Below are 24,564 nucleotides of genomic sequence, written 5' to 3'. Positions count from 1 at the left end.
GAGGTTCCCGCTGGAAACTCAGCAGGGAAACAAACTGCAGCATGGAGCACGAGCAAAAGGCACTGGCGGGCATTAAGTGAAGCAGGTCAGACCCGAGGTGGTGTGTTCTTCCCTGCAAGAGCCAGAGAAAAGGTGTGGGGAGCGGGGGTCCTCATGAAAATGGAAGGGAGGCCAGCAGAGGAACGGGTCGGGCCCACTGAGAATGAAGCTGACTGGATTTCACTATTGCACCTGTGCAGGTATGAATAGGTAACAAGGAACCCTGTGTAATTATAATGCACCATAAAAGTAGGGGGGAAACGGGCAGGGAAGGACCAAACAGGCCGATGCAGAGGACTGTCCTTTCTACACGCAGCCAACGTAGGATGTACAATTAGACTGGGGATGGGAAGCTCTGGCTCTTTCTCTTAGGTATTCAGAGGTGTTCCTCTTTGCCTACTCCAGCCACATACACTTCAAAAACAGTAAGAAAATAAACTGGGCCTCTGAGGGCCACCATCCCAACGGTGCAGAAGTACACACACGGCTGACTGAAAAGGGGCATTGGGAGACTCCCACAAGACAGAGATCAAAAAGCAGACCTCCCAAATGAGACGGACAAGGACGTTGCGTGACCCTCACACAAGAAGCAAACACGTGACTGTGACACCACCCTCATCTTTTAGAGAAATGCAGCACATTCCTGTCAGGGAGACAAAGCCAACAGTGCCAAGTGACCAGGGCAAAGGTACCCCTGTACCTTTCCAGAGGGCAATCTGGCAACACACACAGAAGTCTTATAGCCTGACACAGTTTCCAGACTGCTCACAGGAGCTGGCCCTACACAAAGACTTGGCCACAGGAGCCAGCCACAAAAGGAGATGGGAAAGACCTCGACATCACTAGAGCCAGTCAACCCAGCAGCTGGCTCTGCTTAGTGGACCACTGTGCAGCATTGGGAATGACATCAGCCGTTTCCACGGACCCAAGATGACACTGAATGATTACAAATGAAGCCACTAAGCAGCTTTTACAAGTGTACTTTTATCAGCCTCACTATGGTGTGCTCACACATCCCTCCTCGTCCACACACAGGTTAACGAGGCGCTCCAGGGTGGTGGCACATGGCACCATGAGTGAGTTTTCAAGCTTTCTTCCCTTTTCTTTTGCTCAAGTTGCTCAAATGAAAACATGGTGCTTAGTATGTTAGTCAGCTTTTCATCTAAGACGAAATATGGGACAAGAAGCACTTTGGGAAGCCAAGAACAGTGGCGCACACCTGAAATCCCAGCAGCTCGGGAGGCTGAGGCAGGAGAATCTCAAGTTCAAAGACAGTCTCAGCAATAGCAGAGCAAAAAGCAACTTAGTGAGACCTGTCCCTAAATAAAATACAAAATAGGGGTGGGGATGTGGCTCAGTGGTCAAGTGCCCCCGAGTTCAATCCCTGGTTAAAAAAAAAGAACCACTTAGGGGAGGGAGAGTTGGTTTCGGCTCATGGTTTCAGAGTTCAGTCTGTGGTGGGCTGACTCCATTGCTCTGGGCCTGAGGTGAGGCAGAGCTCATGGGTGTGGTAGAGGAAACTGCCAATTCATGACAGCTTCACAGCAAAAGAGAGCCAAGGAGCCAGGGACAAGACACACCATGCCCAAGGCACACTCCAGTGCCCCACCTGCTTAGTTACCACACAGTGCTCCACTCACATCATTAATCCATCCAATGGATTACTGCACCAGTGAGGTCCCCGCTCTCCTAATCGAATGTTTCCTTTCTGAACATTCCTGCATTGCCTGATGCATGTGCTTTTCAGGAAACACCTCATACCCAAACTGTTATCAATTAGGCAATGAAAACAAAATTATTTTAATAAACTGAATGGAAAAAATTAATTCCAAAATGAACATAGAGCAAAGCAAAAAGAGCCCTGGTGCCTTGCTAGGAGTAGCCACCCTCCAGACAGGTGCCAGGAGCCTCCCAGGTGCCTGCTGCTGTCTCAGCAGACACAGCTCCCTGGAGCCAGGGTGCTGTCTCCCAGGGACATCAGGAAGGTTCTCAGAGGGGAGGCAGAAGCATGGCATCTCAGGAATCTCTCCCCCATTATTTCTGGCTTGAATTTAAAAGGCAGAGGTATTTAAACAGGATTTAATTACAAACTCATGCACCAGAAGCAAAAATCCAGTTCCTTATAGCTGCTAACCTGGGGGGGCGGGGAGCAGAACCCACTGAGCCAGGACGAGAACCAGCAACCCTTCTACTGAAGCAATCTCATTCCAGGGTCTGCTTTCAGAATTCTAACGCAACACATACTTACAAAAAGACACACTGGGCCAGGGGTGTAGTCCATGGTGTGAGTGTGTGCTCAGCGTGTAAAGACCCTGGATACAATCCTAGACCAAAGGTAAGGAGTGATGACAAAAAGACAGACTGAACCACACAGAAGATATATTTAAAAAAACATGATGTAAAAATACAGAGTTTCCACAGATCAACACGGCACCAGGACATTCAGGGCCTTCACCCTCCACACTGCTGAGGCTTCAAGGCTATGCTGCCCAGGCTCTCCGAGGGCGCTGTGCCATGTGGCCCAGGTGGTATATCTGATCTCCTGCATGTTCGGCTTCGTGGTCCCTGAGGTAGTCACTGTGTTGCGAGGCCTAGGCAGTGTACCTCTTCTCTCCTTCATTCTTGGCTTTGTGGTACCGGAGGTAGTCACTATGCAGTTCTTTAAAGACGTCTCTGGCCCCTGGCTGTAGTGAGGTTCGGAGGAACTGGACATCAGGCTCAATGCATAGGTCCAGAATGAGGTAGATGCCCTCCTGCAGTAGGTCCTTCACAGCGGGGTACAAGGTCACCTGGGAAGCAAGGCAGAGCTCCATGAGGACACCTGGGACAGACCTCTGGCTGCACCAGGCTGGCACCACAGAGCCTTGGGGCTTTGGATATCTGATTTTTAAGGCAAGAAAAAGTCAACCTGTACAGTGCTAGGACCACTGGTCAACATACAGAACACCACTAGCAACGCCACAGTTCCCGAGACAGACGAGCAGTTCAAAGCACTCACCCCAAGCCAGCCACAGAGAGCCCTGGTGGTAAAGGGGATGGGGCAGAGAAGACGAAAGCTGCAGCAATGTCCTCACCTATTCCCATGGTGGCTGCTGACCACAGGCGGGACAAGACAACTGGGCTGCAGAGAGTTCTGCCTGGCATGTGCTCACCTGGGTCTACCCATCAGGAAGGTGCTCCCACTGGAAGCAGAGGGTGTGCAGTCTGTCGAGCTGCACCTGCTGTCTAGCACTTAAGCATTGGACTGGAAAGACTGACGGTGCTCTTGGTAGAAGCTTCCAGTACATAGGGAGCCTTTTTCTCATTACTGAATTTAAAAAACGATGAAGGCTATAACATACACTGCAACCAATGGATTTCAAGATTAAAATAACACAACGGATAAGTGAACACTAGGCCTGAAAACGAGGCCAGGAGACCAGAGGCCTCTCCTAAGGTAAGTGTCGGAATCGCATGACCCAGGGCTCCCATCACTGCTTGCTCTCTCGGCCTTAGTGAAGTGATCTTACTGCCTCATCGTATTCTTTAGTAAAAGAATACGATGCTGATTTTTCTTTCATCAAAGTTTGCATATTAAAGAATCTGTGCTTGGAAATACCACAATTCACACAAATGCTACACAGTTGCAGTTGCCAAAGTAGGGGTGTGGGCATGTGCCACTCAAGGACCATGCAGGGCCTCTGGCGCTCTGTGGTCTGCACTCCAGCAGGCAAAGACCCAGCTGCTCAAACATGTGGCCAGGCTGTCCCCAGCCCCCACGTCCACACAGAACGTGGACAGGGCCGCTAGCTGAGGCTAGCACAGGTAGGTCATAAGATCACCCAACAGTCTTAGTCCTGCCTGAAGCAGGGACAGGGAGGCGTGCCAAGCAGTCCACTCAGCCAGACACCCTGGAGAAGGAAGCCCATGTCCCCAACTCCCAGTGAGCATCCCAGTGTCCTGATTCGCTCACCATGCCATGCTCGCTCCTGTGCACAGCACGCCTGCAGGGGAGGCTGGCTCCTTCACAGGGAGGCAGAAGCAGTAAGACAGGAATGCACTACACAGCAGACGGACACACAAGAGCGCTCCACGTGGCCTGCTCTCTGGACCTGCCTAGGGCCACTTAAGCAAGCAGGTTGGTGCAGCCCAGTTCAGTCCTATGGCAAATGTACTGAGGATACCACAGGCTTCCAAAAATAAGCAAGGACATCCCAATGTGAAATGACTCAGGCCACAAACTCGTGACCCAGAACACTGAGCTGGGAAGTCGGACTAATCTGACCAACTCTGCCTGCCTCTTCACCTTGCTATCTGCTTTGAGCATCCGGGGCTGCTGAGTCTCACAACAGCGGCCCCAAGAGTTAAGATCCCTGCCACGCAGCAGAGGACTCAGACCACCAGCCCCTCCTCACTAGCCTGGTCCCACAACAGTTCTCGTTCTTAGTTCTGAGTGGCATGCCACCTGTCAGATCACTCAGGGCATAGATCAAACTAGGTGCCGAGTTTGTGCTAGAGTGACAACAAACCGAGGAGCCCTGGCACCTCCCAGGTGAGGCTCCACTCAGGCCTCAGGCCAGCCCATAGTGATGCCACACACACTTGGCCATGCACAGGACAGTGGGCTCAGGCCCACTCGTCTTTCAGGGAAGAAGCCACTCAGGGGCTATGGAAGAAGACCTTGGGGCAGGGCACAGTGCCTGCAATGCCAGAAGCTCAGGAGGCTGAGGCAGGAGAATCCCAAATTCAAAGCCAGCCTCAGCAATTTAATGAGACCCTGAGCAACTCAGCAAGAACTTGCCTCAAAATAAAATAGGTCTGGGATGTAGCTCAGTGGTTGAGTGCCTCTGGGTTCAATCCCCAGTACCATAAAATAAAAATAAAACCTAGAAAGACACTCAACCTGGACTTTACCTTTTGCGCCTCCGTCACGTACTGGGCCACTAGGAAGGGGGACGACGTGGTGAACTCCTCGGACCGCACGGCAATGTGGCTATACATGCGCTCCACCAAGCGCGCACACTCCAGGATCACCGGCAGGTCATCCGCACATCCTGCAGACAAGGGCCAACGGGTTAGCTCCAAACACAGCACAGTCAGACCAGCTCCTCCAGTCCTCTACCACAAGCAGACACCTGAGTCTCTACATTTTCCAGGCTCTCTGATTGGCTTATTTTGAAGAAAAGAGAAAGGAAAAAACATATGTCCAAATATTTACCTAGACACCCAGGGGAGAAAGAACATCTACAACACTCAGGAGTGCGTGGGATGTTGAAGAGTCCCACCAGGAAAATAAGACTTTCAGGACGACATCTAGAACTGCTCCTGCGTTTCAACAGGAGACGCACGTCTACAAGGTAGATAAAACGGGAAAAATGGCAAGTTGTCTTACAGAAAAACAACTGTGCACTAATATCACATGATTCAAAAAAATAAGATGCCAAATTGCATCTGTGCCGTGGTGAAAGTTGGACAACTGTGTGATGGACAGGTGGATATGGACCTCACCTTGTCACAAGGCAGCCTCTGGCCTTCTGGGACCCACTTTCCTGTAGTGCTATGGCCCCCAGGCCCTGACTCAGTCCAAAAACTCACACAGCCTACGCCTTCCCTGCTTGGCTCAGCTTGGTGGCAGCCCAGTTCTGTAAGTCTAGAAAACGCAGGTGAGGGACTGGGGCTGAGGCTCAGTGGTAGAGCGAGCACTTGCCTAGCACATGTGAGGCCCTGGGTTCCATCCTTACCACATAAAAATAAATAAAAGTATATCTACCTACAACTAAAAAATATTTTTTAAAAAATGCAGGGAAATGTAGTGACACAGAGCACATTAGCCACAGCTGCCTGGGGCTGGGCCAAGAGGTCAGAGCCCAAGGCACCCATAGGAAGCAGCGGTGGGCTGCCCCCCGCCGGGACTGCTGTGCTTCCCACTGCTGCAGGCTGTTGGGACTCATTCGGCCCTGCACTTTGAGCAGAGGTGGTCTGTCACACAAATGCTGGACCTCAGTGAGGCTGATTCTTAGACAGGCAACACGTTCTGTAAACCCTGAATGAGTGCACGACCACCTCTAGGGGGTGTAGTCTTTCAGTGCGATTCCTGTGAAGCTACAAGATGGCAGCACCAGGGGGCACTCCACAGCCCATGGCAGCCCACCGCTTCTCCTCCTTTCAGAAGCTCACCCTATTGTTTCCAATGAGCACCTGGCAGGGGCTACTTCAGCCCCTGACTTCATGTATGGCCACTTAAGAATGCACCAGATAAAGGGAACAAACAGATGCATGTAACTGGGCTAGACAATGTGGGCACGTGGCAAGACAATGACGAAGGACTCAGGGGGCAGGCCAGGCTGCACTCCACACCACAGGCCTCGGCCAGGCCTGCCCATCTCCCATCTAGGCAGACAGCACCATCAGAACAGTGCCCTTAAGGCGCTCGGATGGGATCTATCTGCGGGTCTCAGCACAGGACAGCAGGCAGCCATTAGCTGCGAGCCCAGGCTGGTGTGAGAGGAAATGTTCCCTAGCCCTGCTCTTCAGCAGACGCAGTCCTCCATCCTGAGCACAGAAGGCTAAACTGCTCACTGTGCCGCTGCGTGGTCTCCAGCAGAGCAGCTGAGCACTGTGCTCTGCTCTCCATTGCAGGCCAAGGACCTGGCTTACTGCCGCAGCCTGGGGCACCTATGGGAGGTGTCGAAGCCTGCTCCTGTCAGCCCAGGCTGCTGGGTTGGGCTCCCCAACATAACCTCCCATCTGACCAGGGCATCCCGCAATACCTGGTCCCCATGCTTGAGTACCATGTCTCAATTTCAAAATCGTGACGTAAAACAGCAAGTCCTACTTCAGTGCAACCCTTCCCAATAATGAGAACTTCCCCAAATCAGAAATGCAAACAGCATTCACACCTTCAAAGCTGAAAAAGACCCAGACACAGACCCTGGTACTGCCTGTGACAGGGTGAGTTTCCCTGGGAGAGAGGCATGACCCTGTGGGTCAGGTGAGAGGGAAGGTGCAGGGCCTTGCCTCAGCCGCGTGTCAGTGGGAAGCTTGCACCCTGCTCCTTCTGCCTCCCAGAAACCACCCACTCAAGGGCAGGAGCACAGTGCCATCTGTCTCTGTCTCTTTTGGTGTTGGGGCACCTTAGCACTGAGCCACAGCCTAATCCGTTTTGACTTTGAGACAGGGTCTCACTAAGTTGCTGAGGCTGGCCTCCCCTGTAAGCCGCTGTGCCTGGCTAGCTGTAGTCATAAAAATGACTATAAATGTAGTCATAAAAATATCTCCTATACAAGCTATGTGGTCAAAAAAATTTCCTAAATCTACATACTTTTCTTTCCAGAAAAAGAATTGTTTCAATTAGAGGTGACAAACATGTCCATTGTTTTGAATAGGATAAAATGAGTTTTATTTTTTCTTTAATATCTTGAGTGTTTATTTGATGACCTAAACTCGGCTTAGTAGATTTATCTTAGTTACATCTGTGGCCACATGATAAATATACTTGGAACTGCCTCTGAGGCTGCTATTCTGAATTACCTTTGTCTTTCTGCCGCCCTTCATGCATAACTGAGAACACCAGTCTGTTGAAGGAGTTCAGGAAAGACGGGATGGCCTTCAGCACCACCTGCAATGGCAGATCAGAGAATAGAGTGAGCGTGCAAGCATCTGTCCACCTGCTTCTCTCTTCACCTTGCCTTGCAGGCTCACAACAGGCGTGCCCTGCTGCCAGGAGGCTCCTCTGGCCTCATCTCTGGTGTGACTGCTCACCCACCCTGCACTTGGCTCTTTAACCCTTGCTTCCAGTCTGTGGTAGAGGTTCCACACTGAACAATTCTAGAAGCTGGTGGATAAGCTTGGCCTACAGTCTGCTGAAGCTGTGCTTTCCCCTAAGCTGGTTCTAACACTCCTGGAAACAAACAGCAACAACACCTGACTCATTCAGATAGAACTGGTGCTAGGGAAGGGCCTCACAAGCAAATCCACATAAAATGGGGAGCAAAACTCCTCTGTCCAGAGGGATGAAAAGGTCTGCTGGGACTGTTTTAAACATGTGCCAAAATGACAAAATGCTTCCTCACATTCAACCCTTTTGGGAGCAGACCACGCGCCATCCCCAGCAGCCCCGTGGGATGTGCACACATATGGGGAGCAGACCACACCATCCCCAGGCAGCCCCGGGCAATGGGCGCACACACCGCCAAGGCAGCCCTGGACGATGTGCACACACACACCACATGTGCACACATGCGCCATCCCCAGGCAGTCCCATGCAGTGTAATACTCAGGTTAAACCAATGCACACGCTAAGTACAGCTAGGTATGCATCTCTAAGTCAGGCCAGTCTGCAGACCACACATGGCCATGCTGTTAGGAGGCCAGTGGTCACTGTGCTGGACTATACAGAAGCCACTGAACCCTTTACTTGACAGCATTGCCCTGCTGTGACTCAAGCGTGGGACTGACTAGTGTCTTCTGTGAGTATCCAGCAACATTCTGAGCAGCACTGCACAGGTCAAGTCACTGCACGCCCACAGAAAGGCGGGCTCTGCCAGCATCCCCAAGAGCTGCCACTCCCCAGCCTCTCCTGATGCTCTGTCACCTTAGGGTGAAAAGCCACAAATCCAGGAGCAGACCCTCTAAACCACCTCCTCACATGACTGCAACAAGTCATCTGGCCTCTGTGTGTGTGTGTGTCTCAGCTTCCTCCTCAGCAAACGAGGACAATGATGGGCTCTCACAAGGACTGAGACAAGACACGTGGCCGCCAAGCGTGGCACTGGCAGCCAGCCTTCCGCTGCACCCTCAGGTGTCCCTGAGAATAGTGGGCATCTGTGCCAGTGTGGACTCACAGTGTGGTCACCTGTGTGTCCTCCCATTGCCTAATGTTCGGATCACAAAACGCTCCCATGTTCCTGTCTAGGTCTGCTGAATGCTCATGTGATCGTAGTTTCCTAGATCCACACAGCCTCTTCGCATGTCACCACTTCAGGAAATCCTCCATCTCTTGCAAAACTCCACAGCCTTGGATTGTGACTGACTGGCACTGCAGGGGCACTTCAGTTACCTAACAACTGACAAGGACCTGACAGGAGAGGCAGGGCCACGGGTGATGGCTGGCTGGGGAAGGCTCTGGAGTAAGCCCAACTTGGTAAGTGCTTAGCTTGCCAGAGATGATCTGTCTGAAAAACTGTGCTATTGGCAGGTCTCCCCAGAACTGCCGAACCCTGGAGAATACCTGGGTGCTTGTGAAGATGCGAGTACTTCATGTTCGGGAGTTCTCACTGCATGCAGTGAGCCTTAGAGCCCTGGCCCAGGACATCCCAGTGCTGACCTCCACTGCTTCACCACCAGAGGGGTGACTGCCTCCCTTGCAGGCCAGCAATGGGGGAGGCAGCAGGTAGGCAGTGAGTGCGCTCTGCTGCATTGTGAAGCGCCAAAAGCAGTCAGTCTACTCTGAAACCAGAGCCAGGGACCTCAGTCCTCCACCCACTCAAACTTGAGCCTAAGAGACTTCAGCAAAGCAGGGGTCTATTCAAATACGAGCCCTTGAATATCAGTAACGAGCACCATTTGATGTGCTAGACTCAGCAAAGAACGCACAGAGCCCAGTGCTTGTCTAAAGCCTGGAACTTCCTGGAGCCAGTCTGCTTAGCAGAGCACCCTGCAGAACAGGCCGTGTGCCCTGCTGAAGGCTGGAGTCCCCTGCCCATGCTGTGGAGACTGCTGGCACCCTTGCCCCCTCACCTTTGGATGACACTGCAGGATGGAGAAGAGCACATTGTGTAGCCCCAAGAAGACTCTGCCATACTCTGGTGGCCTCAGGTGATCCAGAGGGACTGTCAGCAGGATACTGAAGGCCAGGTTGACATGGTGGGGGTTGCTGATGGCCTCCTCGCCCTGCCGCAGCAGGAGAGCCAGGACATCTAGAACAGGTTCAACCACTGTGAGGACCACGGGCCGCTCCTGACAAGCCTCTCGGCTTTGCAGCTAGAGGTTGAGAGAGGTAAAGGAAGAGAGCAAAACTGATTCTCCAAGAAACAATACGAATGCTGAGCACTAGCAGGCAGAGGAGACCGTCCATGCTCTAAATGAACTGGTGAAGGGTCAAGGAGGCCAGTCACACCCAAGGCACCTGCTGTGGATGCAGACACTTCTTGCTGGACTCATTTACTGCACAGAGAAGCTGTTTTCACAAAGGAGTTGACACATCCAGGTTCCCACAAGAAAACTAGACGTCAGACACACATGATAGCATTTTCCCAAAACAGGCCATCAGTTCCACGTCTGGGACCAAACGTGACTTTTTAAACTTCTTATAAATCCCATCAAAGATGTCTAATCATTGTTCCAGAAAATAAAGAGAACAGACTGGAGAAGAGGGACAGCTTGAACCTTCCCCAAGTTCACCGGGGACACCCTGCGCCGTCTCTGACACTAAGGGCCCCTGCTGTGCTGGCCATGCAGAGGGCTTGCCACACATGAAAAAAGTGAAGTGGTTCCAACCTGCGCGGCATGCAAATGACCACATGCCATCAGCACCCGACCCCCCACTGGCCTTCCACTAGGGATGAGCAGCACACATGCGGGAACCACCTGCTTCAACCATGGTGCAGACTCGGGAAACACAGGGTGGGTGAGGGCCACTCTCCATATCCTCTCTCTGGGTGTACTCAGACCCAGAGCACATCCCTCAGATAGCAGGGCCAAGCAGCACTGGGGACAATGGTGAAACAGACACTGCCCTGGGCACCATCACCAGGAGGTTCTGGTCAGGCTCATCCCAGGGTGGAAGTGCCAAGCCTGGACCAAACTGAACTAGGGTTTTGTTCAAGTGAAACAAAGTCAAGTGACCGCTGGACATAGGTCCCGGGGAAGACAACACAGGACCCTCCTGTCCCTGACACTAGCAGCCACTCCAGGGGCATCTCCCTCACAGTGCCACAGGCTTACACCCCCTCCAATGCACACACATTCTGCATTGAGCACAACATCTGTGGGGATGAAGCAAGCCCCAGCCCCTCCTCCCTGAGTCACGTCACCCAGTGCTTCTCATGCCTCCTTCCCCATCCCCATGCCAGGGCTGCAGACGGGACACACAAACTGGGCTGCAGCTCATAGCCACCAGCAGGAAGCAGCCCAGAAACACTACCCCAAGCCAGAGCCCCGTGCTGGCTGTCTTCAGGGAAGAGGGGAAGAGCAGGAGAGCACATCCCCAGAGGCCACTCACCGTCAGAGCCGAGACTATCTGGGGACATGCACGCCACAACAGGCTCGCTTTCTCTCCACTGAGCGGGCAGCTTAGTAGCAGCTTGAGCAATCCAACAGCAGACAAAACAGCCTGAAACAAGGGGGGCACTCAGCGCAGACAGCTCCCAACCTGGAGGAGGAACCTTCACTGCCGCTGATACCTTGACCCAAGAGCCCTGAGAGCCATGCCGAGGGCAGTGACAAGGCCTGAGGGTGAGTTCTCACCAGCACCTAGAGGCAGGGAGGCGAGCACAGCTCTGGCAAAGTGGGGCCTTTCAGGAGCCTCTCAGCCAGGCTCACAAAGGGGCCAGGACAATGAACTCAGCCATTCACCAAGACTCTGTGGAGGACGCTGACTGTCCCTCAGAGCAGGAGTACCAGTTTTCAGATAGGAGGGGCTGGAAGAAGACACTGGGTGAGGTGCCATGGCCCAGGTGCTGGCCTCAAGCCACAGCATGGGTGCCCACCAAGCACATCACACCTTGGGTTTTGGCCTCATGACAGCCTCTTCTTCCCTAATACTGTGCAGCCCCACACCCCTGGCCCACATCCTGCTGCTGCTCTTGGCCACTAGCCCCGCTCACCTCTCTCTGGCTGTGCACTCTCGTAAACCCATGTACTCCCACACCCCTGCCCCTGAAAGCATCATGCCCAGCCACTTCCTCCCCCACCCACCCTCTGCTCTGGCAGACCAGCACACTGCCTGCACTGTGCTTCTCCTCCTATCCCCCAAATCCTGCCATTCTTCAACCCTCAGTTCAAGCCTCCCTCCTCCTGAAGACCTCTGACTGGCTGATTTACATAGAAACCTGGAGCTAAATTGCCTCAATTTGCTGGAGGAAGCCCCAAAGTCCAAAGGCCGAAGTGTGCTCCAGAAACACAGTCCAAGTTCCAGAGATGGGTCAGTGCACAGGCAGGGGAGTGGCTAGGTAGAGCCCTTGTGCCCACCAAGAGACTGTGCTATCCCTGGACCCCCCATTCTTCCCCAGAATTCCCAAATTACCCTCCCTAGCTCCCCTCCCACCCAATCAAAACTGATCACAAGGCATCAACTAGGACCAGGAGTGAAGGCAGCTGGACCAGAGGCCATGGCTACAGTCCTGGTCACCAACTGTCAGCTCCATGTGACAAAGTTTCTCTGCAGTCAATGCCTGGGACCACCCAGAGGAGCTGATTCCAATACCCCAGTGCTGTGTGTGAGTCATTCCCAGTAGGCCACGCCACAAGGGCTTTCTTAGGACCTGCACTGGGCTGCGGGACTACATGCTTATCCAGTGCTGGCCTGTGGACTGTGTTCATGTCAGGCTGTCTTCACGGAAGTGTGGCGAACAGGTGGAATTTAAGCATTCCGTGAGTCAGTATGCGTGTGTGTCACACCTAGCTTCTGTAAGGTAAGAAGGCAGTTTGTAACCTAGGACAGTCCCCTTTGAAATCAAGGGTTCCTCCCATGGCTGAGCTTCTGTTCTCAGCAGGGATGTGCTTGCTTACTTTAAGGATGAGTGGAATCCTAAACAAGCCCACTGGCCGACAATATGTGAGCCTGCCATGCGGGCAGAGGGAGGGTACCTGCCTGCATGTCTGCCGTCCACACATGACGGATGTCCAGTCCCTGGAGAACAGACTGGACCACCAGCCCAAAGTCCTCCATCGTCCCAGCCTCCAACATCTGGGTGAATAGGGCTCCCAAGTGAGGCTCAATGTCCTGGGCAGCCAGAGCAGGGATGGCAGGATCTGTAGGAAAAGAATCCAAGGTATAAAGAAGGGACAAAAGCCAGAGTGGCTGTGGGAGGCGGTGAGCAGCCATGCAGACTAGCAATCCCAGCTCGAGGGGCCTGGGACACTCAAGTGCTGGTGAACACAACCCTGGCAGTGCCACTAACATAGAGCTACACCAGGCAAAGTGTGCACACACAGTACACATGCCGGCCACCAACAGCAGGCTCAGCAACAGTGCACTCTGCCCTTGGCAGCCTGTCAACTGGTGCCTATTTCCTTGGTGAGTCATATAAATTCAGTTAGGGGCAGCAGTGGGAATGTACTTTTCACTAGACAGGAGTACTGGAAAGAGCAAGAGAAACTTAACCCCCAAGAATGCTACCTGAGTCCTCCAGCCTTCCTTCTCTGGCCCCAGCTTGATCCTCCAACTGACTGACCACCCCATCTTGCCAGAATGCCTTCCACTGACCAGTGTGTGCCCACTACTCTCAGAGCTGGGGGCAAGGGACCAGACTATGAGACAGAGCTAGGTCTGAGACTCCTACAAGCTGTGAGACCCTAACTCCTGGCCACTCAGCCTTAATCCCCTCATCAGTGAAGTAGGCACTATAGCATACTCCTGCAGCTGGCAAAGAGGAGGATGTCATGGTGAGCCCTCTCGTGCATGCTCCCCTCCACCCGCCCACCACCCTTCACACAGCTAGGCTTGGCTGCATGGTGTCCCCGAGTCCTGGCTGGGTGTCTAGAATCTCATGGCCTCTCTCCTGGGATCCATGAAGACGCTGTCACTTCTCAGACCAAAGCCAGCGGCTCACTGCTTCAGAGCAGGAGACAGTTCTACACCCAGAAGGACCAACGGTAAAGCTGGCTTCTGTGACCCCAGGGAGGAAGTCGTTCACTGCCAGGAAGGATTCTTCATAAAGGCTCATGTGTCCAAGCCAAAAGCCACACCTGAGCCACTAAGGAGACAGGGATCTCCACAGGGTAACCTGTGTGGCCACTCTTCAGTTCTCTGAGACCACCTTTGCATTCCCTGTTCCTTGCTAGTGCCTTGAGCCACTCCTTGCATGGCATCTCTCCAGATGGCTCTCTACTCTGACACTTCCCTGGATAGTCACATGGCTCAGGTGTGAGGGCTGGACTAGGGACAGGCAGCACACTGGTCTCACCATAGCTGAGGCTCTATCCCTGGGGTCAGAGGCACTACCTGCACAAGGACACAAGAGTCGAGCTTAAAGACTGCCTCAACTTGCCACGGCTTGCAGGGGATGGGGGATAAGGCATTCTGTTAACAAAAGGGCCAAGCGGCCAGAGCTCCAGACCCCAGCTGCTGTTGCCTGGGAAGCCCACATAGGAGGCTATTGCTGGTCTCAGTGAAAGGCTCAGTGTTAGCCCCTGTAGGAAGGGGAACACCACTCCTTGAAAGACTAGCTGATAGGAAGATACAACATCATGTGGAGCTCCTTCAGCTGACCCAAAGTCCAGCTAGAGGAGGGCACTGACAACGGCAGCCTTGTTCAGACCAACTTCAGATTTGGCACAGACCCAGGCAGACCAGGTGGCTTTACTTCCTACAAGGCCCCACTGACCCTCACAGCTTCTCTGTGGAAAAGGGAGCTCAGCACATACTGAGGGTCAGGCTGGGCCCAAATCCTCAGCTTCACCTCAAAAGACTTGTCTTAGGTGGGTGTGGTGGCCATGACTGCAATTTTAGACACTCAGGAGGCTGAGACAGGAGGATCACAGGCTCAAGGCCAGCCTCAGCAACTTAGCAAGGCTCTGTCTCAAAACAAAACAAAAAGATTCTGTAGGTGTAGCTCAATGGTAGAGCATCCTGGGTTGAGTCCCTAGTACTACAAAGACAAGACTGTCTTAACGCCTAGCCCAGTCCTTTAGCAAAGCCCTATGCCAACCATGGTGAACTGTCTTAAAACAGGACAGACTCTGGTCCCACTAACCTTTGTTAGCCTTTGGAGAGAAGTAAAAGTCTATATTATTTTCATATACTAGTGACTGTAATAGATTTTCATGATTTTTTATTGCATTATCTACTTGTTTTTACATAGGCTTGAAAGAGGCACTCAAAACCACTAATCTATCCTTGCTTATAGTAAACTAAGTCATAGAAGAAAAGTGTTTATCCATTACTACATCAGTGTGAAAATGGTATATAAAGAGAGCATGGCATTGCCACAACAGTTGAACACATGGCTGTTCTAAGTTCTGCATGTGCTTCCAGCCCTTGTATACATACATGTACACTTTCTGTAGTTGTAACGATAGCACATTTAGCACTTTATGTTGTGGGATTCTGGCTTAACACTGATGCTTGCCCATTAGTTCTAAAGCGCCTCCGTAGTTATCATTGTAGGGTTTCAGTGACCCATTAACCTCAGCCCTGAGATGGAGGGAGAAACCAGCTCTTTCTCGCTGAGCTGTTTGAGGTTCTGGCTAGCTGGTCCATAGGGCAACCTCCACTAACATCCTGCAATGAGCCACAGGCAGCATGAGGAGTGGGGCTGGGAAGGTGGCACTATCATTAAGGAGCCATAGGAGGCCCCTACAAACTGAGCCATTTGCAATTTTTTTGAGTTGGCAGATTTTACATCTATTAAAAATCAAGGGCTGGGGATATAGCTCAGTTAGTAGAGTGCTTGCCTCACCTACACAAGGTCTTGAGTTAAATCCCCAGCACCACACACACACAAAATCAAAAAACAAAATCAAGGTATAGCCCTGAGAGTCAAGGAAGGGTGAAATTAACTAATGCCAGGCATCCACAGCCAAAGCAGGTTAAAGGCCAAAAGAGAAAGGGGGGCTAGATTTCAAAACACACACAAGGGCCAGCAGAGCAGAGCAGCGGTGAAGCATCTGCCCAGTAGGTGTGAGGCCCTGGGTTCAGTCCCAGTACTAAGGAAACCCCCCTCACACACACACACACACACACACACACACACACACACGACCTTCTCCAGAGTCAGTGAGAAACAAGGCACTGAGGGGCACACCTGAAGGCCGTGCTGTGCTGTGGGAGAGCCACAGACCCACTGTTCATGCCTGCCTGCGGTGTAAACAGAAAAGGAAACCCTGGGGCCAGCACTGGGAGGGCACCCTTCCCACTGTCCCTGTGGGGCACCTTGCAAAGACAGCAGGTATCACTCCTTGACCAAAAGGAGAGGCATGCTGGTGACAGGGCTCCAGCTGCCCAAGCCCCTGCTCAGGAGAAGACATCTTACCTGCAAGAACTGTCCTCACGGCATGAAGTATGGAGACAAAAACAGGTCCTTCTGGGGGATGGAGTGCAGGGGCCGAAAAGAACAGAGTTAGAAACTGCAAAGCTGCCTGGAAAGACAGAGTGTCCCTTGCCAGGGCTGGCAACTCCAACAGCAGTCGGGAGTAAACACTCTGGTAGAGGGCAGCGTTGGTGGGCACTACTCTGTCCATCCCTTGTGAAATCCCAACCCAATCTGGGTGCTGGCTTAGGTCCACTTCCAAAAGTGTGGCAACAGCTGAGAGGAGGGCTGAGGGCAGGCAGTGGCCCCTGGTCCCTGGCACCAAGCATGGCTGCAGACCAGTGGCCATCTGCAGCATAGCCTGCTGCAGCAACTCGGGCAGTGATGCTGGTGCCTCCTGCAGCTGCCTCCGGTCCTTGACAAGAGGCCCCAGGACTTGGCACAACTTGGTTAGACACACCAGAAGCAGCTGGCTGCCCAGAGGGCTCTGGTTTCCCAACTGCTCACTGAAAGCTGCCTCAGTGTGCAATTTACACCTTGAGAGGAATGTGGTGATTTTCCCAAAATTGAGCACCAAGCTCAGTCTGCTCTGGATGAGCATCTGCATTAGCTGCTCCAAGAATGACCCTACCACCTGGAGGAACTGCAGCCAAGAGGGGTCATCCACCTCAAGGCAGAATCCACCACTGGTTGGCAGCAACGAGGTTAGCACAATCTCAAAAATATCACTGACGTACATGACCCTGAACACACAGCGGGCATTCCTTCCCCTCTGCAGGCAAGCAAGAAGCTGGTAGCAGGTCGTCAGGAACTGGAGGGCCAGGGAGGAACAGGAACGCCCCTGTGTGCTGACAGCCATGGTCAGTAGCAAAAGAAAGTAATGCAGATGATGGGGTGGCAAGAGGCTGTCCAGGTGCAGAGCAGAAATAATGTTCAGAAGCCCCAGGAGGTCTCCTAACTGTTCATCCTCCAGCTGGATCGGAAAGTCACTCTTGAGCAGGGACAGAAAGTTCTGGGCAATTTCTCCTCTTGGTTCTACACCTTCAGGTCCAACTTTTGCAAATCTGGATTCCCAGTGAGCCATAACTGTGTGGTCCTTTTCCAAAAGCCAGGGTAACTGCTGGCTGAGAGAACCCGGGCCACTCTGGGAACCGGAGCACAGAATACTGGAACACCTTGTAGCTACGCACCTCAGGAAGGCAGAATGGAGGGACTGCACCTCTGGAAAGAGAGGGCTGTGAAGGAGGGATGTGGACACTCGCTCAAGTGTAATGGATGGCTCTTCATCTGCAGAGGCTCCCTGGGCTTGGCTGGTTGGCAAAGTTCTTAACAGGACCCTGGCCAGGTATCTGACGTCATCCAGACATAAGTAGGGTATTAATATTGGGAGGTTTGACACTAACAAATGCCAGTGTGCTGCAGGATATGTAGATGCACTCACTGTTCCTACCTGCCCGTCCCAGGAAGCTGTCATCCTTAAACTCAAGCTGCCCCTGCCAGAACCAAGAATATAGGCAGCATCACACCTCAAAGTCTGGAGGACTTGCTCGGACTGGGAGCTAGTCTGCATTAGTGTCCTTCTCATTCTCTGCAGGTAGAGCTGTTCCAAGCAATATCTACCAAGAGATCTGGACTGGGCTGTAAACTTCTCGACCTTCTTCCAAAGCCGTGCTTCCACACCTGGGAGTAACGAAGGGTAGTTGGAGATCTCCAGCTGGGTCCCAGCCACAGTGCAATACTGGCCACAGTTCAAACTGAGCATGGCATCCACCTGGGCCCAGGTATAAGAGAGCAGGAGTGCAGAGTCACTCACCTTCTGTAGCCACAGCTCAGACTCTGGGCCTGGGGTGTCCAGCAGAAAGGCCAGAAGGGGCTTCACGAGCTCTCCCAGCACCCTCTCCATCATACACTGTGCCCGCCGGATGACAGGCAGGGGTGTGCTACTGTCCAGGCTGGGCATGTTGAACATGACGCAGTGTAGCAGTGAGCTGAGGGACAAGGACTTCAGGGCCATGTCAACATCACTTTGCAAACAGGGTAGGATTAAAGACTGGAACTTGTCCAGCACAAGGGACCACATGTCCAGGACCTGACTTGGTGGCAGTTCCAGGAGGCATGCGCAGAGTGCAGCAGAGGGGCCTGCAGCCAGCACAGGCTGCCTCAGTGCCTCTGCAGCTGGGCGGCAGATCACTCCCAAAAGCTCCTCAAACAACCGTGGCACCTGTCGGAGTTTGGCATATGTCTGGAAGAGGGTGTGAATAAGCACCTCCTGAGCTTTTTTCGTTCGAAACTCTGTTACTTCTGCATCAATCCAAGCTGAAGACAACAGGTCATCCAGATCTGGCTCCAAAATCAAATGATTGAGAGATATCAAAATCTTGAGGCAGCGGAACCAGGCTGGCACAGGTGCTTGTGGGTGGTTTATCAACAGCTCAGCCACCCCGCGGTAGAAGTGGAACTGCGCCTCCCCATGTCGGATCCTGTCAGTGGCCACATTGTAGATGCTGCTGCTAGCCACGGAGCTCAGCAGCTGCTCCACTACCAGAAGCTCTGTGGTCCAATCTGGTATGGACATGGCTTTTCCTGGCTCCTCTTGAAGGTGTGAAATTCGCAGGCAGCCAAACAGCCTGGGGAGAGCCTGGAAGCAGAGAAACTGGTTTCCCTCCTTGAGGTAAGAATCCAGAAAGAGCCTGTACAACACAGCGACCGAGGTGGCCACAATGGTGGCATGAAGGTGCAGTTCACAGTGGCCAGCATCCAGCAGTCTGGTCACCACTGTGTCCAGGGGAGTGAGAAGACTCTTTGGGGTCCCGATCTTTGTGTCTCTTTGCTGCTGGCCCAGGAGCTCCTCTGTGTAGGAAGAGAGCATATCAGGCTGAAAAACTCCCCCTCGAAGCACAGCCTCAAGCTTACTCCTGACTTCCCGGCTGAGCACCTGGGGCACCTGGCCCTGGCCAGCCTGTGTCCATGTACCCCCAGAGAGAAGGTGCCTCAGGATCAGGCAGGGCTGGAGCAGGTGCCCGGTCATTTCCCCAAAGACACGTCTGGGGTTGGCCTGCTGCTGCTGAATCAAGAGGTAGTGGCCCAGGGCCAGGTGAATGACCTCAAGTAGTGGGGCTGCCACAGCTCCCTCTGGCTGCCTACAGGCTGACCAGCACAGCTGGCTCAGCAAGGCCACCAGCAGTTCTTGTTTGGCCGTATAGATGACAGCCAGGGCAGGCGTCGAGAGGATGCCCCGGCAGCTGCTCAGGACAGCAGAGATGTTTCTTTGGGATCCTGAAAGAGAGAACTCAGCTATTCTCTCATTGATGATCTGAGATTAAGAGAGAAAGAAAGCTCATTACTTCCCTAAATTCACAATTACACAAAATAGTACCACAGAATCAATCAGCTCGTTCTTCTCCCACACTTGGTAAGAAAGAGATGTCCAGACTATCATATCTACGTGAACTTGACATTTGCTTAGAGCACTGAAAGGCAGCCAAGCGCCTGCTTTGATTCATTCACACACCTACCTTTTGCCAGTATCAACTCCAAACAGGATTAGTGCCTTTGTAGGTTTGTTCGCCATTTTTTAAAGGCTGGGCTTTAAAAGGCTTAAATGTTCTTCTCAGCCCCTGAATCTGTTAACTCAGCTCTGATAATACCAGGTAGGTAGACAGTGGCACTTGGATCATGACCGTGTGATCTAACATGTTTTTATAGTCAATTATATGTTTCCTTCTTTAAAAAAAAAAAAAAAGATACTCTATAAAGGAAAGCAAATTGCCAGTCACTGCTCATCACTATACAGCAGACCCACTATCTGCTGCTCTCAAAATTCCAAAATTCAAAGACAACAGAAATGAGAGCCAAGCAGATTCCTAAATTCACTGACAGGCAGAATGACTCGCTCCTTATGGGAGGTAAGAATCCAACCTGTCCAGGATGCTACGCTACCTACGAGAAGCACCGTCACTTCCACCTAACAAGGGCTGACTCCGAACTTCAGGGCTGCTCTGGAAAGCTGCAGCAGACATGCTGAGTCCTTAGAAGTCAATGTGCCCCCATGGGCTCATCAGTAAAAATCTTTCCCACTTTAAAAATTTAAGTGTAGTAAGTGTGGTTTCTTGAACATTGAGATGTTCTAAATATTCCTTCCACGCTCCAAAGGATGGTTCAGAATGACCCACTGTCTGTTACTTCAAAGCACACAGTGGAGGGCCTCATCCCAAGAACCACCTGCAGCTCATGGCATTCTCCTCCACTTACTTCCCCTCTGCCCATGCACCCATGAGGGTGAGGCTTAGATCTGATGGCAGGCTTTGTAATCAGCTCCAGCTGGTTCAAATCCCAACTCTACCTCATACCACCCACGTGATGGGAGGCAAGTTATGTAACCTCTTTGAGCCTGTCCCATACAAAATACTCCTTAGTAGTAGTCCTTGTGTAATTAGCTATTCTCATGGCATTTCAAAGTACTATGCTGACAATGAAATTCACATCTCTGACTTCAGCTTTCAAAATTACTTTCAGTCAAAAATCTTTGAGGGCCAGGGGTTGTAGCAAACACTTGTAATCTTAGCTAGCCAGGAGCCGAGGCAGGAAGATCACAAGTTCCAGGCCAGCCTGGGCAATTTAGTGAGGCTGTGTCTCAAAATAAGAGATTAAAAGGGCTGGAATGTAGCTAAGTGGTAAAGTGCCCCTGAGTTTAATCCTCTGTATTCAGGGTAAAAATTAAGACTAGCATAGTTTGCTGGCTACTTTTTCCAATTAAAAATGTAATCAAAATCTGTTCTGAATAGTTCTAAGCTCTTATTTATTGACTGAACCCAGGGGCACTTAACCACTGAGCCACATCCCCAGTCCTTTTTAATATTTTTATTTAAAGATAGGATCTCGCTGAGTTGCTAAGGCCAGCTTTGAATTCATGATCCTCCTGCCTCAACCTCCCAAGCCTCTAGGATTACAGGTGTGCACAATTGTGCCAGTCTAAGCTCTTCTTTAACATTACATATTATAAAAAGCTTATTAGCATAGTCCAGACCACTTGATATAAATCAATAAGTCACCTGAAATTTCCTGAATGTTCACAAGTTACCTTGACGAGGGAGATCTGAAGATTGATTGTCTTTCCATTCTTGAAAAGATTCTGCAATTTTCTGCTATGTAGAATGTTATCTACATAGGCCCAAAGCCTTTCAACAACATCTTCCGTCAGTTCAAGTTTTTTCTTATAAAATGCAACCAACGACTGTCTTGCCCAATCAAGTAAAACCTGAATTTGAAGGAAACATATAAGTAAATGAATTTCTTCTACAAGAGAGAAAGATGTTGAACACTCTGGGAACATCCAACCAAATCCAATTGCAAGGAGAACACTCTCCTGGAAAATTCACTTGTGGTAAAATTACATCATGTCAACGCCAGGGCATCTTAACACATTTGCTTTTAGAAGAATAAAAAGGGCCAGGCCTGGTGGCTCATGCCTGTCATCTCATCAACTAGGGTGCTAAGGCAAGAAGATCCCAAATTTGAAGATAGTCTCAAAACAGTACCAAAAAAAAAAAAGGATTTGAGGATGTAGCTCAGTGATAAAGTGCACTTGGGTTCAATACCCCAAAAAGGAAAAGAAAGGGAAAAACAGCCAACTTTGTCTTCATCTGGGACCAATTAAAAATTCCAGAAGAAATGCTAACATCTTATCCTCTTTCCCACGCTGTGCTGAGTTTTAAGAGGTAGAAGCTTGACTGCTTGGAAGGTGGCCACAAGTGAATCACACACAAAAAGCAAAGGCGAAAAGAGTCAGAACCCTGGGATCTGTGTGGTGCTTCCCCAGTCCACCTTCAGCGCAGCCAGGAGACAGTCAGTGTGGACTGATGCACAGGGCTGGACAAGAGGGGATGCATACATGTGCCCTCCATGACTGTCCATGTGAGAGCTGTGAGAAGTGGTGAGGCCTCTGTTCCAAGTGCCAGAAATCCCAGAGCTGCCAGGAATAGTAGGAAGAGGGGTCAAGCAAAAGGGGAAAACTCTCAAGGTAAGGACAGTGAAGATTCCGATCACACAGCCTGTCAGGCTACCCATATCCGACCCTGAGCAGCACCAGCCAGGCAACCACCAAACTGCGAGGAAGACTCCATGTGCAACCAGGTGAGGACAGGACAGGTGTTCTACAGATTTCCCCTGAGCACTTCCACAACATGATCCATCTCCAATGTCTTATGCTGCCTCCTTTAATACCAGTATCAGGATGTGTGTCAGTCCAATCTCATGAGTCTTTAGTCGGCCATCCTACTGTTATCCCATTTTTAGCCAAATAAGCTTGAGCAAAGAGCAATGTCTGTGGGACCAGCCTATTTCCAGCATGGCTTTCTCCACACACCCCACAATACTGGGGATTAGACCCAATGCTAGGCAAGTGGTCTGCCACTAATCTATATCTCCACCCCTTCTCTGCACAGATTAATACTAACACTTTTCCACTTCCCAACCTTCAACATGAAAGAAGTCAGGAAGATCTGACTCCTTTTTTCACTGACGTTACCTTTAATCAATCTCCTGCAAAGTTTCCTTCCCAACTTTTCTAATCTTTTTTTCTTTTAAATAAATACCAACATGCAATTTGTACAGTGATTATTTTATATCATAAAAATATAAGTGTCACATTAAACTTACTTGTTCTTTATTTGGAAGGAAGCACTGGTGGGAAACCCAAGCAAAGTGAGCAAGCTTTAGTTTATCTTCCCAGGAAGTCGTCTTGCTCTTAAGCTTAAGGGAAATGCCAGAATATACAGCAGCCATTGCCACCCGTTATCTATAATCAAAACAACAGACAGTTGTATTACAACAAGAGCAAACTTAACAGGCATCAGAAAAGAAACAGCAGGGGTCTTATTGTGTACTATTAAACATTTTAACAAATTAAAACACATCAATGACAAATTTCCTAGGGGAAATTCAGACAAAAGTGTGCAGAAGACATGTTACAAATATTTCTGCTGTGAACACACGCCCAGAGGTAAGTGCAAACAAGGCAAAAACCAAACCACTGGAATGGAAAGAATCATTAACTCTTCACATAACCTCTAAAGTGTACTATGTATCACCTGTTAAGATAAATTCTGTTAAGCAGTGCAAACAAATAAATATGCAATACAGTATTAGAAAAAGATGTTTCTCCAAGGAAAAGAGGGGGCATTAACTCATCCCAAGAGAAACACTGTTACCTCTGCTCCAACAGTAACTCCCCACTGTAAAGTCAGTACTCACAAAGAAATTTACACATCCCACACACCCCCACATACATATCTGCAGAGAAGACTACAACAGATACACCCAGTTATATAAAACTGAGGCAAGCAGCTTTGGATTTAAGTCATAAGCAAAATGTTATTTTCATCACAAAAAATGAGCAATTTAGCTCAAGAGAAAAAAACTTTCTGATACACTACATACAAATAGTTATCATAAATAAAAACAAAATAGACTAACTCAAGAACGGAAAAAACATCACAGTGATTTTTATCTTTCGGTCAAACCAAAGGAGGGCTGCTGCAACTGCAGCCACCTGGCAGGGGCATCCCTCCCGGGGGCGTGGCCACCTCCAAGCCCCCAAGCTGGCCCAGAGCCACCAGGGAGGAGAGCGGGTGAGGCTCAGTTCTGGTGGGTTCTCCCTCTGGTGGGGCCCAGCCCTGAGCGAAGAAGACTAAAATGGGGGAAGGGGGCTCACCCCTTGGGGGAGATTCAACGCGGGGGTGGGGTGGGGGCGCCGGCACTCATCCCTTGGTTGGAGGCAAGGCTTATCGCTGGGCTGTGGGGATCCCGGGGATGGGGGTGGGGGTCTCATTCCAGGAAGGAGATTCATTTCTTGGGGGTGGTTCATTCCTTGGGGAGGTATGGGGGGGTTGTCATCCCTGGGGGGGGGGGGCATTCCTGGGAGGGTCCATCCCTTGGGAGTGTCATCACAGGCAGGGCTCGCCCCGTGGGCGAGGGCTCCTGGATGGATACCTCATCCCTTAGAGGCATTATGGGGGGTAGCTCATCCCTGGGGCTCATTCCTGGGGAGGTTCATCTCTTGGGCTGTTATCACAGGCCGGGGTCGCCCCGCGGGCGGGGGCTCATCCCGTGGGGGCCTCGTCCCGGGGAGGTCCATCCTTTGGGGGTCCCACCGCAGGCGGGGCTCTCTCAGCCCTGTCGCCCCCACCCGCAGGGACAGCCCCGGCCGAACACGCCGGCCGCAAGGGGCTCACCTGGCCGCTCCGCCGCTCCGCGCCCCATGCGCTGCGGGCGCTTCCGGCCGACGCTGACGCGACGCCGACAGGGCGGGGCGAGGCGGGGAGAGGCGGGGCGAGCTGGCGCGCAGGCATCGCCAGCC

General features: G+C 51.5%; 1 protein-coding gene across 3 annotated transcripts; it reads right to left on the bottom strand.

The window, feature by feature from the left end:
• Positions 1-2,401: 2,401 nt before the first annotated feature.
• Positions 2,402-24,497, bottom strand: Urb2 (URB2 ribosome biogenesis homolog). 3 transcript variants are annotated; one of them, XM_027947978.2, is made up of 10 exons: positions 24,440-24,497; positions 22,866-23,004; positions 21,289-21,465; positions 16,212-19,521; positions 12,830-12,990; positions 11,240-11,350; positions 9,757-9,999; positions 7,549-7,636; positions 4,933-5,072; positions 2,402-2,828 (listed from the first exon to the last, which is right to left on the bottom strand). In XM_027947978.2, the coding sequence occupies exons 2-10, from the start codon at positions 22,989-22,991 to the stop codon at positions 2,631-2,633; spliced, it is 4,554 nt and encodes a 1,517-aa protein (XP_027803779.2). In that variant the 5' UTR covers positions 22,992-23,004; positions 24,440-24,497; the 3' UTR covers positions 2,402-2,630. The 3 variants fall into 3 exon arrangements, with proteins under 3 accessions (XP_027803779.2, XP_071475906.1, XP_027803780.2); XM_071619805.1 differs by lacking the exon at positions 11,240-11,350; XM_027947979.2 differs by lacking the exons at positions 2,402-2,828; positions 4,933-5,072; positions 7,549-7,636 and having other exon boundaries at positions 9,855-9,999; positions 12,826-12,990.
• Positions 24,498-24,564: the final 67 nt, after the last annotated feature.

Source organism: Marmota flaviventris, chromosome 12 (assembly GCF_047511675.1).
Source record: "Marmota flaviventris isolate mMarFla1 chromosome 12, mMarFla1.hap1, whole genome shotgun sequence".
NCBI classification, from domain to species: Eukaryota; Metazoa; Chordata; class Mammalia; order Rodentia; family Sciuridae; genus Marmota; species Marmota flaviventris.
The sequence above is the reverse complement of the archived record's forward strand: the minus strand, read 5'-3'. Positions and strand labels throughout refer to the sequence as shown.

Coding starts and splice junctions, on each gene's coding strand:
- Urb2 (XM_027947978.2), bottom strand. CDS start 22,991: ATGGCTGCTGTATATTCTGGCATTTCCCTTAAGCTTAAGAGCAAGACG. Junction 12,991..16,211: donor CGTGAGGACAGTTCTTGCAG/GTAAGATGTCTT, acceptor CTTTTCCTACAG/ATCCTGCCATCCCTGCTCTG. Junction 10,000..11,239: donor AGATAGTCTCGGCTCTGACG/GTGAGTGGCCTC, acceptor CTCAACCTCTAG/CTGCAAAGCCGAGAGGCTTG.